General features: G+C 45.6%; 2 protein-coding genes and 1 non-coding gene across 3 annotated transcripts; 1 reads left to right on the plus strand and 2 right to left on the minus strand.

Moving 5' to 3' along the window:
• Positions 1-117: 117 nt before the first annotated feature.
• On the minus strand, positions 118-2,058 carry liat1 (ligand of ATE1). The gene is made up of 2 exons (XM_060055905.1): positions 1,535-2,058; positions 118-924 (listed from the first exon to the last, which is right to left on the minus strand). The coding sequence occupies exons 1-2, from the start codon at positions 1,692-1,694 to the stop codon at positions 629-631; spliced, it is 456 nt and encodes a 151-aa protein (XP_059911888.1). The 5' UTR covers positions 1,695-2,058; the 3' UTR covers positions 118-628.
• Positions 1,994-2,069, minus strand: trnaw-cca (transfer RNA tryptophan (anticodon CCA)). Its single transcript has one exon. It is a non-coding gene; the product is annotated as a tRNA-Trp (tRNA).
• Positions 2,070-15,778: 13,709 nt separating this feature from the next.
• On the plus strand, positions 15,779-18,071 carry LOC132460918 (trafficking regulator of GLUT4 1-like). The gene is made up of 3 exons (XM_060055898.1): positions 15,779-16,634; positions 16,933-17,059; positions 17,151-18,071. The coding sequence occupies exons 1-3, from the start codon at positions 16,233-16,235 to the stop codon at positions 17,162-17,164; spliced, it is 543 nt and encodes a 180-aa protein (XP_059911881.1). The 5' UTR covers positions 15,779-16,232; the 3' UTR covers positions 17,165-18,071.
• The last annotated feature ends 249 nt before the right edge of the window (positions 18,072-18,320 follow it).

Raw genomic sequence — 18,320 nt, forward strand, 5'->3', positions numbered from 1 at the left:
GTGAACATCAGTCTACCTGTACCTGTACCAGCGGGGCCCTCAAACACCACTATGGGACAGCAGTCCCATAGTGGTGTTTGAGGGTCCCCCTGGTATGTCCTGGGAACTCTCTGTGAAGGGGGTCCTACTCTACCCGTGGTCTGTCCTGGGACCCCTCTCTGTGAAGGGGGTCCTACTCCACCCTTGGCATGTCCTGGGACCTCTCTGTGAAGGGGGTCCTTCTCCACTCTTGGTATGTCCCGGGACCCCTCTCTGTGAAGGGGGCCCTACTGCACCCTTGGTCAGTCCTGGGACCCCTCTCTGCGAAGGGGGCCCTACTCCACCCTGGTGCTGCATAACTGTAAAGCACCATCAATACGGTACAGGCTCGTAATGACTTAATGACGTTCTCTTCTGTGGAAGTAGGCCAGTGGACCCTGTAGCAGTACACATCTACAGAGTCTAGAGGGAGAGTTAATATGGATTCTCTGGACAGATCATATGCCATCAGCAATTATTTTTCCTCCCGCAGCCATGGGGGTTGGACAGACAGTCTCTGAAGGATATTGTGTTTACTGCATTTAATCAAAAAATGTAACCTATTAGCATTGATGAGGTCCGGGGGGGGGGGGGGGGGGGGCTGGTCTCCTCAGACCGGCCTCAGAGCCAGGTAGCGCTGCCTCCGCCGGGCCTTGTAGAGCTCCAACCTCTCCCCCTCCGCGAGGGGGTCGTCCAGCTCCCCTTCCCACCTCAGGCTCCCCCTGGCCTGGGCACTCAGCTCAGGAACGCCCCTTGTTGTGGGGGAAGCTAGCGGGGGCGGGTTGTTGCTCCAATGGGGAGCCCCCTCCTTATCTCTCCCCTTAAGGGCCTGGGGCGGCCCGGGTCCGGGGAGGGGGGGCAGGGAGACGGACAGGGTGCTGGGGGGCAATATGCTCCCAGGATTGTCTATGGAAAACAATACGCAGGTTATAAGTAGGGTAAAATAGGTAAGACAAGCAGGAAGCAGATGCACACAGTGTTTTCTCTCTCTCTCTCTCTCTCTCTCTCTCTCTCTCTCTCTCTCTCTCTCTCTCTCTCTCTCTCTCTCTCTCTCTCTCTCTCTCTCTCTCTCTCTCTCTCACACACTCACACACATTCATGCATATACAAACATACCGACACACACACATTCATGCATTTACAAAGATACACACAAATTATCTCTCTCTCAAACACACACACACACACACACACACACACACACACACACACACACACACACACACACACACACACACACACACACACACACACACACACACACACACACACATTCTTTCTCTCAGACATACACGTACACAAACACACGCGCACACAAACACACGGGCAGGTCTCCACCGTGCTGAGAGGCAGTACTGGAAGGCTACTTGTAGCGTATAAATAAAGCTGTTTTTATGGTTCTTAGTGTTCTTAATGGACCAGTATTTGGTCTGGGATGATTTGATTAAAGATGTGCCTCGCAGCATGCAAACAAACATATCGAACTTTAATACAAGGAAGAACGCCAATCGATCACCTTTATCCTCCTCAAGGTGGCTGATTGAATGCCCGCTCTTCGTAGGAACACTTGCTGTCTTTCTTCTCCGCCTCCTCCTGGTCTTCTTCCGCTCCCTCGCCTCCGTGTTTCTCAGGGGGGGGTTGCTGTTCCCCTCCATGTGTGAACCGACTTCTAGCATCGTCAAATGAGTCTGCTATAAGTAGTTATTTAATTGTATCCTACGCCTTGTTAGTACAATAGGGTGTGCAAAACCATTCAGAATCCTTCAAAGACACTAATGCAAAACATCTGAAGCCTCGATTTGAGAAGATGCTCAGCCGGTGCTTCCGTGTTTTTCCGGTAGCATGGGAGGCAAAGAGACGCGTCTCCGTAGCAACCGTTAACCCGACTCCTCCTCCAAGTGAACTGGGAGTGCCGATATTTGATTAGTCATGTATGCACATGCCTTATCATGCAGAAATGTAATAAATATATGACTGACCCCGACGTGATTTGAACACGCAACCAACCTTCTGATCTGGAGTCAGACGCGCTACCGTTGCGCCACGAGGCCTCATACTGGTAATGGAAAGTCTTGTAAATATAACTAAGAGTACAATGAGCCTTATTTATTAGGTTCAAATGGACGTTACGTATGCTCATCTCACCCCCCATACAGCCTAAATGAGTTAGGTGGAGGATTATTAAACTGTCTGTCTGTCTAACGCAGTTAGACTCGCACATTCTTGGCATTTTTAGGAATCTTAGAATTACTGATACCGTTTCAGCTATTTCGGAAAATATTTGAAACACGGGAATGCAATATAAATCCTACATTCAGGTTCGATCTCCTGTCTGTGGAGGGGTAAAGGTTAGTTGTGGGGGGGGGTTCAGCCATCTTTATGAATCACTGGGTGTGTGTGTCTGGGGGGGGGGGGGGGGGGGGGGGGGTGCACGTGTTCTTCCATCAGCTGACGGTGAGAAAGCATCCTTGTGACGCAGCCGCAGTAATAGCACAGAGAGATGGATATTAAAACCTCAGAAGGAAGAGAAAGTCCCAGGTCATCACTTAATTAGGACTGGCTTAGTTGGTCTGTTCCTGAAACGAAGCCTATAAATCATATCGCCATGGCAACGAACGGAAAGACACGGACAGAGATACCTCACTATTGATATCGACGGTTGATTTTACATGATACAATTTATACAAAGGTTAACTGATGATCTTCAGTGTAACTCGAGACCTGCTCTTTAATAGACGTGGAGGCCTTGACGTCACATCGCGATGGTCACTTCCCATTGGACAGCGCTGGACGTCTACGTCACGGCGCTGCCAGCCTGATCGGAGTAGGAAGCCGGCTGTGTGTGTGTGGTGTGTGAGAGGAGCGAGGGAGAGAGAGAGAGAGAGAGAGAGAGAGAGAGAGACGAGAGAGAGAGAGCAGAGAGTGAGAGAGAGAGAGAGGAGAGAGAGAGCGAGAGAGAGAGAGAGAGAGCGAGAGACGAGAGAGAGAGAGAGAGAGAGAGAGAGAGAGAGAGAGGAGAGAGAGAGGAGAGAGAGAGAGACGGAGAGTGAGCAGAGAGGAGAGAGACTGGGGGGGGGGGGGAGTAGTTCTTAGCTAGAAGAGCAAGTGAGAGAAGAGACAGGACTCAGACAGACCAGAGTTCTGAAAGGAGACCGAAGTCCTCGTCCGCATTCTACTTTCTACTAAAGTAAGCTCGATTTCCTAAAGCTAGACCTATAGGACATGTATTCTAATCGTATTCAGGCCGACATTTCGTTGACTATCGCAGTGTTCCGACATCGTGGACGGCGTGTTGCAGCGAAGGCTCGCCACTGTTCAGGGAGTGGGCGAGGCGCCGAGGTCCGGACCGTACTGCTCGGTCGACCGGCCAGGAGCGACAGGATCGGTGGTCAAGGTGGGGCGCCTAGACGTTTTAATGGTAAGTTGACGGCCTCGTCTTGTTCTTCCTGTCAGTTTGATTTGCCCTTTGGCTATTTGATGACCCAATTTCCAGTAATCGCCTACCACGAAATGTACCTCTAAAAATGGGCCTTTTTTCTAATGAACTCTCCATTGGGGCTTAACGTCGGTGCGCGCGACCAATGGGCGTGGTCAAATAATCAGAGACACGGACTTAATATTATGAAGCAGCTACACCAGAGACCCCTGTGTCATTCCCACTAACTCGGATCTTACTTCTGTAAAGATCCCCCCCCCCACCCCCCCAATCCTGACTCAGTTTGCATCAAGGACAGGCTGGTCATGTAGGCTAAAGCTGTACGGAACGTGCATATTATAGTATTGTAACCTGTTCTATAACATGTACACATGTATTAATTAATGGATACCAGATATGCATACACTTCCAGTGCCTAAGGTGTGATGAGCTCAATTAATTTCACAGGCCAGATGAGGAAATGTAGGATTTCCATATGGATCCTAAAATAGCCGGCTGTAACCTGGATGGTCACATGGGGCTAACTGACCCATGAGCCGAGTTACCTGGGACCGGCCCCAAATCACGTGTCACAATCTAAGGATGCGTTTGGACAGGCGTGGAATCTGAAAGAATCTCATTCTTCGCAACCCTTTATTGGGCCTGCAAAATGCTGATTGATCAAGATGTTCAAGGGAACACCCTTCACCTAGCCTACCGAACACCACCCCAAACCTCTTTCATCAGCCTGTCTGCGGCTATGGGGCCTGTCTTACATAATTGTACCGCTCCAGAGTGGGCTCTGCTGGTAGGAATGCGCAGTGCAGCTGGTGGCACGCGGCCCTCACTGCCTCGGCTCCATAGGTGCCACCCCATTGGTCGGTGGCCAGCCGGCCCGCCTGCCCCCTCTGTTTCAACCTTATGCTGAGCAAGGCCTTCTCCAACATCTTCTACATCTTGCAACCCGTCTTTTATGTTCAGTGCTGTTTGGAAACCTTTGTAACATTCCTCCATATTTGCAGAAGTGAGTCCGTGTTGCTTAACAGTTGGAGTGAACTGGTCGGAACAAAGAGAGCTTGTATCAGGCTGGGTCGTCCTTTAGATCAGCAGGAAACCAGCTATGGATTCTGAGGCCTAATCTGTTGCTGCCCCCCCCCCCCCCCCCTAACCCCCCTCTAAGGGGGAGAACCCTACTACACAAAACTCACCTTCACTGGATCTAGATTCAACCCGGGGCCAGCCCCACAGACACAAACGAGGTACCCTCTCCCCTTTACCCTGGTTTTAGCTCATTTTGTCTTATAGTTTTTGTTTCTTAAACCTGCCACCAGTTCCCTGTTCTTCTACGGTGTTCTGAGTCCACAATCCGTCCTTCTAAAACGCTGCCTTAGGAATTCTTTGAAGCTGTTCCAGTGGGACCACGCCCAGTGGGACCACGCCCCAGTGGGACCACGCTCCAGTGGGGGGGGGGCCTGAGCTCTGAGTTCAGGCCCCTGCTGATTGGTTGGTTAAGATAACCTGGAAGCAGAAGCCATCAGAATTAGTTAATTTGTTTTACCTTATGGATCATGTGCAGCTAGACAATGGGGTAGGTAAAGTTATTTTCATGTTAGCTAAGTGTGGTCAGCGGGTAAGTGTTAGAGGTTAGGCGTCTGGCCTCTTGGAGACGATGCAGATGTACAGCTGCAAAGAAAAAGGACCGGCTCGGAGCAGAGAGTAGCAGGGGGATATCTACCCGGCTTCTCTCTGCTGAAACCAGGTCATGACAATTAGTCTTTTCTGATTGGCTCAAATTAGTGCACAGTAATGTCGAACAAGTCCTCGATAGAAGTTCTGCGTCTCACAGCGCCCCCATCTGTCCTCATCCCGCTATGACATGAGCCATGCATATTGGATTGTTTCAGTAACGTGGTTTTTCGTGTAGTAATCGCTCAGTGTGTTTTCTATTTCTATTCTAAACCCACTAAAACACCAGTTCCTGTTCCCTGCATACTGTCATCCTCCGCCAACATCCTGTGGTAGAGAACGTGTGTGTGTGTGTGTGTGTGTGTGTGTGTGTGTGTGTGTGTGTGTGTGTGTGTGTGTGTGCGTGTGCGTGTTTTGGAGCTCCCCCGGCTCTCTCCGTGGGTTGCTTTGCGGAGACGAGGAGGAAGATACTGAGAGCTGGAGGATGAAGAGGAGGGCTGTGAAGATGTAAAATCCTTATTGGGTTGTAATGAACAAAAACTCAAACTCAGCCCTAAAAGTCTTAGGATAGGATGTTTAGTATGTACGCTTATTATAGGCTTGCAAGTTTAGATGAGGTCATGAATGGTTAATTATGAGAGAAAAATAATAGAAAGGATACAACCTTTGACCAGATCTTTCTGGAAGGGGTTGCTTCACGTGCGCGTTACCAGCAAGAGAGGGCCGGGACATCTGAGCCTACTTCAAGGGGAGCGATATCCGTTTCGGTAACATGGGTTTAGTGGTGAGAGAGGGGGCGGGACTGCTTATTAGTCCTTAACTGGTGAACTCTGTAGAGAGCCATTCTTCAGGGTTAGGGGTCAGAGGTAAAGGCACTGCAGGAGAGGTTGAAGAAGTGCTGTTGGAGGCCAGAGCAGCAGAAGGGAATTTCTCACATATGCTGCTGGAATGTCCGGAAATGTTACGGAAACCCAGGGCGGACACGCCTAACCCCACACCTCAACCGACTCCTCACCGTCTCAAGGCTTTCCTTCTTTCTCATTCCCTTCACACTCTCAGTCTTTCACCCTCTCACTCACCCTTTGGCTCACCCATTCTGACTGTGGTCTCTCTCTGCAGGTCTGTAGGCAGCAGAGGATTCAGCCCCTACTTCTACCAACCAGATGATCCTTGTGAAGTCTGGTCCTCTTCTAATGGCTGACTCCACGCACCATCGAGTACGCCCTGGTCTGCACAACGCTGGCATGTGGCAGTTCTTCACTGGCAAGCTTTACGTTCCTGTTGTACTGCTAAAGCTGCCAGCTGAAGAACTGTCACGGTCCGCACTGCATCCCCTGAAGGAGGATCCCCAAGACACGGTCCGCACTGCGTCCCCTGAAGGAGGATCCCCAAGACACGGTCCGCACTGCATCCCCTGAAGGAGGATCCCCAAGACACGGCCCGCACTGCGTCCCCCCAGGATACCCAAGAGGATTGGCCTTTATGTAGTATATGTTGTGTACTAGTACTATGTGTTGGGCCTTTATGTAGTATATGTTGTGTACTAGTACAATGTGTTGGGCCTTTATGCAGTATAGGTTGTGTACTAGTACAATGTGTTGGGCCTTTATGCAGTATAGGTTGTGTACTAGTACAATGTGTTGGGCCTTTATGCAGTATATGTTGTGTACTAGTACTATGTGTTGGGCCTTTATGTAGTATATGTTGTGTACTAGTACAATGTGTTGGGCCTTTATGCAGTATATGTTGTGTACTAGTACAATGTGTTGGGCCTTTATGTAGTATAGGTTGTGTACTAGTACTATGTGTTGGGCCTTTATGCAGTATATGTTATGTACTAGTACTATGTGTTGGGCCTTTATGTAGTATAGGTTGTGTACTAGTACTATGTGTTGGGCCTTTATGCAGTATATGTTGTGTACTAGTACTATGTGTTGGGCCTTTATGTAGTATATGTTGTGTACTAGTACAATGTGTTGGGCCTTTATGTTGTGTACTAGTACTATGTGTTGGGCCTTTATGTAGTATATGTTGTGTACTAGTACTATGTGTTGGGCCTTTATGTAGTATATGTTGTGTACTAGTACTATGTGTTGGGCCTTTATGTAGTATATGTTGTGTACTAGTACTATGTGTTGGGCCTTTATGTTGTGTACTAGTACTATGTGTTGGGCCTTTATGTAGTATATGTTGTGTACTAGTACTATGTGTTGGGCCTTTATGTAGTATATGTTGTGTACTAGTACTATGTGTTGGGCCTTTATGTAGTATATGTTGTGTACTAGTACTATGGTTTGGGCCTTTATGTAGTATATGTTGTGTACTAGTACTATGTGTTGGGCCTTTATGTTGTGTACTAGTACTATGTGTTGGGCCTTTATGTAGTATATGTTATGTACTAGTACTATGTGTTGGGCCTTTATGCAGTATATGTTGTGTACTAGTACAATGTGTTGGGCCTTTATGCAGTATATGTTGTGTACTAGTACAATGTGTTGGGCCTTTATGCAGTATATGTTGTGTACTAGTACTATGTGTTGGGCCTTTATGCAGTATATGTTGTGTACTAGTACTATGTGTTGGGCCTTTATGCAGTATAGGTTGTGTACTAGTACTATGTGTTGGGCCTTTATGCAGTATATGTTGTGTACTAGTACTAGTACTAATATTTGCTACTACCACCAAGATCTGCCACCTTTATGTAGTATATGTTGTGTACTAGTACTATGTGTTGGGCCTTTATGTAGTATATGTTGTGTACTAGTACTATGTGTTGGGCCTTTATGCAGTATATGTTGTGTACTAGTACTATGTGTTGGGCCTTTATGCAGTATATGTTGTGTACTAGTACAATGTGTTGGGCCTTTATGCAGTATATGTTGTGTACTAGTACTATGTGTTGGGCCTTTATGTAGTATATGTTGTGTACTAGTACTATGTGTTGGGCCTTTATGTAGTATATGTTGTGTACTAGTACTATGTGTTGGGCCTTTATGCAGTATATGTTATGTACTAGTACTATGTGTTGGGCCTTTATGCAGTATATGTTGTGTACTAGTACAATGTGTTGGGCCTTTATGTAGTATATGTTGTGTACTAGTACTATGTGTTGGGCCTTTATGTAGTATAGGTTGTGTACTAGTACTATGTGTTGGGCCTTTATGTAGTATATGTTGTGTACTAGTACTATGTGTTGGGCCTTTATGTAGTATAGGTTGTGTACTAGTACTATGTGTTGGGCCTTTATGTAGTATATGTTGTGTACTAGTACTATGTGTTGGGCCTTTATGTAGTATATGTTGTGTACTAGTACTATGTGTTGGGCCTTTATGTAGTATATGTTGTGTACTAGTACTATGTGTTGGGCCTTTATGTAGTATATGTTGTGTACTAGTACTATGTGTTGGGCCTTTATGCAGTATATGTTGTGTACTAGTACTATGTGTTGGGCCTTTATGTAGTATATGTTGTGTACTAGTACTATGTGTTGGGCCTTTATGCAGTATATGTTATGTACTAGTACTATGTGTTGGGCCTTTATGCAGTATATGTTGTGTACTAGTACAATGTGTTGGGCCTTTATGTAGTATAGGTTGTGTACTAGTACAATGTGTTGGGCCTTTATGTAGTATATGTTGTGTACTAGTACTATGTGTTGGGCCTTTATGCAGTATATGTTATGTACTAGTACTATGTGTTGGGCCTTTATGTAGTATATGTTATGTACTAGTACTATGTGTTGGGCCTTTATGTAGTATATGTTGTGTACTAGTACAATGTGTTGGGCCTTTATGTAGTATATGTTGTGTACTAGTACTATGTGTTGGGCCTTTATGTAGTATATGTTGTGTACTAGTACTATGTGTTGGGCCTTTATGCAGTATATGTTATGTACTAGTACTATGTGTTGGGCCTTTATGCAGTATATGTTATGTACTAGTATTATGTGTTGGGCCTTTATGCAGTATATGTTGTGTACTAGTACAATGTGTTGGGCCTTTATGTAGTATAGGTTGTGTACTAGTACAATGTGTTGGGCCTTTATGTAGTATATGTTGTGTACTAGTACAATGTGTTGGGCCTTTATGTAGTATAGGTTGTGTACTAGTACAATGTGTTGGGCCTTTATGTAGTATATGTTGTGTACTAGTACTATGTGTTGGGCCTTTATGTAGTATAGGTTGTGTACTAGTACAATGTGTTGGGCCTTTATGTAGTATATGTTGTGTACTAGTACTATGTGTTGGGCCTTTATGTAGTATAGGTTGTGTACTAGTACAATGTGTTGGGCCTTTATGTAGTATATGTTGTGTACTAGTACTATGTGTTGGGCCTTTATGTAGTATATGTTGTGTACTAGTACAATGTGTTGGGCCTTTATGTAGTATATGTTGTGTACTAGTACTATGTGTTGTTCCTTTCTGTTGAATAAAAATGACAAGATGAAAGGTTGTGGAAGGGCGTTCGCCAAACGTAAATTCATTAAAGAAATGAATGAAATCAGTGTCCATTATTAACCAGAAAGCAGGGTGGCCCGAGCCGTAAGCCCAGGGCGTCGACGCCCATCTGTCCCTGGCTCTTCTGGCTCTTGGGGCCCAAGGGACCTGGGTACAGAACCCGGGTCTTAACCTGAGTCATCACACACCGTAGGATTGATGAGCTGCTATCATTATTTGAAAAATGAAGGAAATATTTCATCTTTTAATTTAGGATAGATAAACGTTGCTATGGTTATATAACTCGTATTATGATGCATTTTCGTTATTTCAGATATATTGGAAAAATATATATATTTTTTTATGTGGGGGGGGAGGGGTGGGAGCGCTTTCTCTCAAATGGAAAAATTAAGGTCATACATGTTCTAGTAATTTAGACTAGATCGACTTGTGATATTTACATCAGGGTCCCCCAAAACCATGCCCTGTACCCAGTCAGACTCCACTCCTCTCCACCCTGTTACCTCTCATCCTCTCTCTCCACCCTGTTACCTCTCATCCTCTCTCTCCACCCTGTTACCTCTCATCCTCTCTCTCCACCCTGTTACCTCTCATCCTCTCTCTCCACCCTGTTACCTCTCATCCTCCCTCTCCACCCTGTTACCTCTCATCCTCTCTCTCCACCCTGTTACCTCTCATCCTCCCTCTCCACCCTGTTACCTCTCATCCTCTCTCTCCACCCTGTTACCTCTCATCCTCTCTCTCCACCCTGTTACCTCTCATCCTCTCTCTCCACCCTGTTACCTCTCATCCTCTCTCTCCACCCTGTTACCTCTCATCCTCTCCGCTCCACCCTGGTAACAGTCTGTGGTGGCCAGCATTCTGTTCATTGCTGGGGCTTGTTCACAGCGGTGTGTTCTATGTGATATGTAGGTATACGCGGTATACCCAAGAAAGCTCCATGCGCAATGACATGTATCAATTTCGATAGTGACAGAAGTTTCTGGTTATATTTTGAATGAAAGTATGACAGATAATGTTAATATTGTAACAACAGATTTTAAAATCTGTTGTTTAAGATAAACGACTTTCAAAATATTATTTTTTACTTTGAAAGTCAGATGTACGCTTCTTAGATGTACGCTGGATAGCCTACCAGCCTACCCAGTGAACTGTAGCAAAGGTTGCTTATCTATCCTTCATATATCGGGTTGTGATGTCACTATGAAAATCATTCCTTCCCTGTGCCAAACGGCTTGTACCAGCTAATCACACCCACACCTGGTGGCATGACATGAGCCCTTTAACCTAGAAACAAAATGTCAAGTTTAAACGTTTATCTCTTATCTCTTATTGGCGGCGCCCGGGTTTGCAGCCGGCATCCTAAAGAGTTTGCGATATAGTTAAATAATGTAAACAAACATGAATCATTTTGATTCCATTGATGAGCCTGTCGTGGTGTCTACTGTGGGTAAGAAACGTAAGCCTTTGAAAAACTGTTATTCGTGTATTCATAGCGCATTTTGGTCATGGATTTATTGCATTTTGGGAAAAAAATCTTTTTTTTTTCTATAAAAAAAAGATTCTATAAAAATCTTTTTTTTTTCTAAAATCTATAAATGACAGTATAGATTTTAATGTTAGATTTTATTAAAGCCTCAAGATGCTATATGAAAGTTCGAAACAGAAAATTATGTTTTTCATCATACCGCTTACGACTGCTCTCGGACCCAAGAGCAGAACACAGAGAGAGGACAGGAGTTGGAGTGAAGGTGAACAGGTTTGTATGGTGTAACCAGGAGTGAGGCGGGGGGCAGAGAGTGGGGCGCATCAGGCTGGAGGGAGTGAAGCAGGCATGCTGGAGGTGTAGATCCACACAACTATAGGCAAAGAGAACAAAGGTGAGGCATGAGATTTCAGCAGGAGAAACAACAACTAGAAAGTGTACAGACTGGAGCCAGGTACGAATAACTACCACGGTATATCGAAGTACGATCTGGAGACGACTGCAGGGAAACCAGGTGTATCTGAAGGGGAGTTGATGAGCTGATGCAGGTTAGGTGTGAGCAGTTGAGAGTGGCAGGTTAAGCACAGAGACAGACAGGGGGTGTGGCCGACACAGGGGGAGAACACACAGCACCACAACTGTGGCCATGACAGAGACCCAAAAAAAATAATATAATTGTATTGTTTCAATCGAGCGTGAATGTAGTAGGGCTTTCACTTTTCACTTGCTTCTGTGACGGGGTGGCGATCAGGACTCAAGGGTTATCTTTGTTCGGCATGAAAGCATAAGCAGTATAGGCTACTTCGTCTCTCCCGACACGGCTGCTGGCTTTTTAGGCTTTAAGCGTACTTTATTTGAATCAAGCTATTTAAAGCTGTATGAGCGTAATCATTTCAATACACTCTTGAAAACAGCTTTTTTTACAAATTGATGTCATTGTTTTATTATGATTATGATGAATGATGATAATCAGGAAGCCAGGGGTCTTCTGATTGATGAAGCGTTTCTTTTCACGTAAAGAAATAGTTTAAACAAACACCTGCACTGATTTGAGATAAAGGTCAGCAGTTTGGGTTTCACTCAAGGGCCCTGTCTTCATGGGATCACTGAGGCTGTTGCTAATTGAAGCTGTCTCATTCTCACCACAGCAAAAAAAAACATTAGCATTTAGAATTAGTGAAATATATAAACAATTGTATGGAAACAGGGGCTTATGTGTGTGTGTGTGTGTGTGTGTGTGTGTGTGTGTGTGTGTGTGTGTGTGTGTGTGTGTGTGTGTGTGTGTGTGTGTGTGTGTGTGTGTGTGTGTGTGTGCGTCCGTCTATCTGTCTGGAAGGAATCTGGAGTTTGGCCAAAAAGCATATTCCTTCCTTCTGTTGTGTGTATGTTTGTGCACGCTCGCACACGTGGATGTCAAAGAGAGTGTGAGTGCCATGAAGTATAAGATATTTGTATACATCTAAAAACAAACACAAGATGACCAGTTTGCTCAAATATTTTAATACTGACAGTCGAATAATGAAACACAAAAGTACAATACAGAGTACGACAGGCATATAGCCATGGTCTACCAGGGGTCTGTCTTTGCCCAGATATATAACCCTATAAAGCTCAAAATTGCGGCCCATACTTGAACATGGCTAGGGGTTTCAGTCCAGTGTGATGTCCCCACTGGCCAAGCAAACCAGGGATGATGTCAACGACACACTGATGAGGGCTTGGTTGGTTCCCATCAGATGTGCGACTTGCATACTACCAGCACAGGTGAATTTAAACAAAGCTGGGGTTTCACTCCAGTGTAATGTCACATCAATGTGGCCTTGGTTAGGTCCCATCAGATGTACATACTTTGTTTAAGTTCACCTGGGCTAGTCTCCACCGTTTGCTTGGCCAGTGTGGGAACATCCCACTGGTCATCGTTGTCGTTGTTCAGGTTATCGTTGCTCATCAAAGGTCTGCTTAGATGGAGGATGATGACCATTTGTTTCAGGTTCTTTTTGGATTTTGGCCAGGCTACCTCCGGCCTTGGAGGTAGCAGCTGATGGGGAGATTGTTTCCTGCTGGTTGGATATCCGGAGGGTTTGCTGGTGGGGGCCTGTTAAGCAGCTCTTCAGAGTATTTCGCCCATCGATTGAGTTGGCCCTCCTTTGTCTTGATGGTATTGCTTTCTTTGTCTTTTAGTGGTCGTTCTGGCTTGGTGTATTTGCCCGACAGCTTTCTAGTGGTGTCATGTATCTGTCTCATGTTTCCGTTTCTTGCTGCTGCTTCTGCCTGGTTCGCTAGTTTGTTGATGTAGTTCAGCTTGTCATACTTACATACATGCTTTTCTTCACTATTCTGTGGGCATTGCTGTATTATTTGTGGGCCTTAGCTTTGGATGTTCTAGTGCCACTGTTACTGCGACTGCAACTTTCCTAACTTTTACCTTTTGTAATGTTTCAGCAGATATCCATTCCTCTTGCTGGTATTTCTTGTAGCCGACGACTTCCTGACACGTTTATGTTATAGTGTCTTTAGAATGTTGCCACTGCTTGTCAATGCTGTTCCCCTGTTCTAGTTGATCTCACAGAGCTTCATATTTGTTGGAGAGTTTCACGCTATAGTCTTCTCGAATTTGTTCTTCCCTTAGCAGGTTCACGTTGTATTTATTTCTGTTTCCCCTGTGCGCTGTTCTGTTCTTCTTTAGTTTGAGTTTTAGTCTGGCCATTAGCAAGTGGTGGTCTGATGCAATATCTGCTCCTCGTTTCACTCTCACATCCTGTAGTGTTCTCCTGAACTTCATGTTAATGCAGATGTGATCTATTTGGTTTACCGTAACATGATCCGGTGACACCCATGTTGCTTTATGTATGCTCTTGTGGGTAAACATACTGCCTCCAATGACGAGTTTGTTTGATGCACAGATATCTAGAAGCTTCTTTCCATTGTTGTTAATTTTTTCCAGTTCGTGTCTTCTCATCACTTCTTCATATCCAATCTTGTCTTTTCCTATCTTTGCGTTCAAGTCTCCAATAAGGTGGGTCATATCTTTCTCTGAGTAGTTGCCCAAGATGTTCTGTAGTCTGTCGTAGAACTCATCTTTTGTTTCTTCTTCATGGTTATTGGTTGATGCGTAGCATTGGATTACATTCATGCTTATATTCTCTTTTGTTGTTCTGAAAGACTCTAATGATTCTTGGTCCATGGGCTTCCCACGCTATCAGTGCTCTCTGTGCTGATTCGGATAGCATGAGAGCAACGCCTTCAGTATGTGGGGCATTTTCCTCTTCATTGCCTGAATATAGCAGCATTTCTCCGCTCATGAGCCTTTTCTGACCAGCTTGCGTCCATCTTGCCTCACTAATTCCCAATAGCACCAGGTTGTAGTTTCTCATCTCTGCTGCTATTTGAGCTGCTTTTCCTGCTTGGTACATAGTCCTCACATTCCAGGTTCCAATTGTAATGCTCTTCCTGGTTGAAAGAAAGGTTGTCAATCTTGAGGCTTCCAGGAGCTCCTGGCTTTCACCACTCAACGTCATAGGTCTTTGGGTTGTAGAACCTTTCTCTCCCAGATTAGAGTTCTCTTTTTTTTCAAAATAAAATAAATATAAATATTACTTCAATATAAAAATTGTATATTGCTTATATTTACAAAGTCACAATATCAAATTGGTTCACACAAGTCCATAATCTGTTTCTAAGTCAATCAACGTTTTATACCCAAAATACAGTATGTTCATAAACACACACTGTGTGACCAGGAAAGAGGCTATTAGTTGGTATTTTATCGACTTTAATGATATTGATATATAAATATAAGTTTGAAACCTTCATTCTTGTAGATTAACTGGAGCACACACACACAAATGAAATCAAGTGAAATCAAAATCAGGTTTTTAACTTAGGGCACTGGCGCCCTCAAACAAAAACGCCTCAAAATGACCAAGTTCCTGCTATCCTGAAAAAATTATTTCAATATGCAGGCTCATGTTGTATCTGCTCTGAGCCATCCTGTCAGAATCCAATATAGAAAAAGAAACTTTCCTTCTAAAATATTGCCTTAGGATAAAAATAATTCTTGCTATATTGCTTTTATACATTTACAAGGGAACTATGTGATGGGTTTTTTAATCCAGTTCCTTGCTTTGTCATGAATCCCACGCAGGCGCAGAATCTCTCTCCACCGCCAGGGGGCAGCATCACGAGGCTCCACCCCAACCCTGGTGCCGTCGGGTCAAAGTAGGAGTCCGGATTGGGTCATAGTTGTCATGCAGGAGCACATGAGGACAGTGGACCTACTATATGGTGTGAATCATGCATGATGGAGGAGGCCGTTCATGGTACCTTCTCCTCCTCCTTCATGCCAGCTTTGAGACCATCCTCCCCGGATCGATATATTTTTCTGAAGGGGGGGGGGGGGAGTGTATTGAAGAAAATAAATGTATTTTCTAATCCATTATATAATGCATATCATAAATGGAGAGGGTTTGCAGGGCACAGACATTGTGTTGAGATTGGGTTACACAGGATATGAGACAGTTATCTCACACTCCCTTTCTCACGCACGGCAACATTCCCCTCACCCCCTCGCTCAGTCTCTCAGGCGCGCACGCACACTGGCACGCACACACTCACGCGCGCGCGCACATACACACACAGACACACACTAACACACACACAAAATCACACACGCGCACGCGCGCAAACACACCCTAGAGTAGTTGCTGAGCCAGCCGATGCCACCGCGCGCAAATGCAAAGCTTTTACGCACCGCGCCGGTGCGGTTTCACTCCAAGAGGTTTTAGCAGCATGCATGCATCACGACTCGTCCAAGTTGATGAGGAGGAGCACACGCCGGACATCATGCCATGCTGGGAATAAGAAGGTCCAGCTAATAAGCAGCGGGAGGCACAGCAGGGGGGAGGTGGTCAGAGGGAGGGCGTGCGCGCACGGATGCTCGATACAAAGTGAATGCAGGGGAACGCGGAGCATCCAGAACGCATTTGTCTAAGAAGCTTTTGATTGAGTTATAGTGTTTAATTAAATAGGCTGCCCAATGAGCGTCCGATGGAGAACATCTAAAAAGAACACTTTTTAGCGCCTATCCACCCTATAGGGAAGTCGGCTTAATTGAACACAAAGACGCGCTTTGGAGACGTGGTAGCTGCCGGATCTCCTCTTCCTCTCCGTGATGGCGATCAACACGGACGCCACGTTCGGAAAATGCGAGCTGGGGGAGAGGGAGGTGTCACATCCCACCGACTTCCAGGACACGGAGAAACTGTTGAGCACGACGACGGCCGAACCGACCGGGGAAAGTAACCTCAAACCGTCCGACACCCTCTTTCTCAACGTACGGGGGAGCGTGCGTTCGCTGGACGGCGATCAGAACGGACACAGGTCGCCTCTCAGATCGGGCTCCGTGGGGCATCTAGCTGCCCCACCCAGATCCACATCCCGGCTCAGTTTAGGCCCGGGTCCGTCTCCATTGCCGCCCGGGGTCGGACCTCCGAGTTATCTGTGGCTCGCAGTGTTGACCTGTTTCTGTCCCGCTCCTCCTCTGAACATGTGCGCCCTGTGGTACGCGCACGTGGTAAGTAGTGATATTATCATGTTTTTATAAGATGGGGAACCAGGGATGTGACTGGAAGAAGTTGTATCCACCGTTGAAAGGCAGCCTTCTCTTAACACCGTATTCCACTATCTCTCTCTTTCTCTCTCTCTCTCTCTCTCTCTCTCTCTCTCTCTCTCTCTCTCTCTCTCTCTCTCTCTCTCTCTCTCTCTCTCTCTCTCTCTCTCTCTCTCTCTCTCTCTCTCTCTCTCTCTCTCTCTCTCTCTCTCTCTCTCTCTCTCTCTCTCTCACTCATCCACTCCCTCATCTCTGACGGCAGTCGAGGTCTGTTATGCATACAGGGGATGTCGCGGGGGCGAGGAAATACGGGCGTCTCTCGATGCTGCTCAGCTGTCTCTCCATGCTGCTGGGTGTGGCCGTCATCGTCTTCATTGTGACTACTATAGGTAGGAAGCCTTGTCCAAGCCGGCCAACAAACAAAACAAGTCAACCCTCTGGTCATAATTGTGTTCTCCATACTCTCTCCTTCTCTGCCAGAGGGAAAGAAATAGCATCGCTGACGTCAGTGGATCAAAGTTGCACCGCAAAAAGGAAAAGAAAATAGAAATCATGTCATTTTGAAAATGAAAAAGCACAAAAACCTCTAAAAATGTATATTTGTTTTGAAGCAGCCTCGCAGGACTTCCCCACGTCATATTTCCAGATTTTTTTGTGAATGAAGTCTAGCGCCTTCCAGAGTCCCAGGAGGGGAAGGACAGAAGAAAGAAACAGCACATGAACTGTGAGGACTACTGTGAAGTCTCCAGGTCATCTACTGCCTTCCCCCCCACTGCTGGTCCATCCAAAGCTAACTGGTTGATGGGACAACAATTTGAGGCCTCATCCACATGATTTACATTATGGTTTACTTCATCGAATGAAGTTGCATGGCCAACTTTGTATTTGCACACACACAAACGCACACATACACATGCACACACACATTCTCTGCTCTCTCTCTCTCTTGGTACGTGGTATCGATGAACACATTTGCACTTGTAATGAACCGATGTACTTCCAAAGCTACAGTTTGCAAACCTATTGGGTGCCTGCCTGTTTTTCTAAATGTTTGTGACCACCTCTCCTACGGGGAAGAGATTTCCAAAGTGTTCACGTGCTCTTTGTGCAGAATGTTCTCATGTATGTCGAGGTTAGCCTGTTAGCATTTGTAGCGTGATTGCCCGCTTTGCACAGTGGATGAACTGTCTGACTTCCTGAAGACAGGTTTGATCTGGGTGGACGGCTCAGCCCCTTCTCAAAGTAATCCAAACATCAACACGTTTGTAAAGTATATGCACTACTCCTGGCACAGAGTTATTACTTATATGTTTGTATTGTATGACCTGTATACTGTGCCATAGTTCCTTACATGTGCATGTCTGAAATAAACTTGAGAAAAAGCATGAGAAATCTGAACAAGAGTTGGTGTTCTTATCTCAGAGTTACATCCGGTCTCACCAAGCACGCCCGCATTAGGAGAGAGTTGAAGGGTTCTATAAAGAAGTAGAAGGATCAGAACAAACAGGCCTTTAGCCCCTCAACAGACCAAATGGGTTCATGAGATGTTTGTCTTGGGTAAAACAATTGGGATGTCTGGATATGGGATGGTAAATAACTATACATCATCGTAATTGTCCTAATTTGTGAGTGACCAAACACTTAAGGTTA

The sequence above is a fragment of the Gadus macrocephalus genome, chromosome 7 (genome assembly GCF_031168955.1).
Source record: "Gadus macrocephalus chromosome 7, ASM3116895v1".
Taxonomy (NCBI): domain Eukaryota; kingdom Metazoa; phylum Chordata; class Actinopteri; order Gadiformes; family Gadidae; genus Gadus; species Gadus macrocephalus.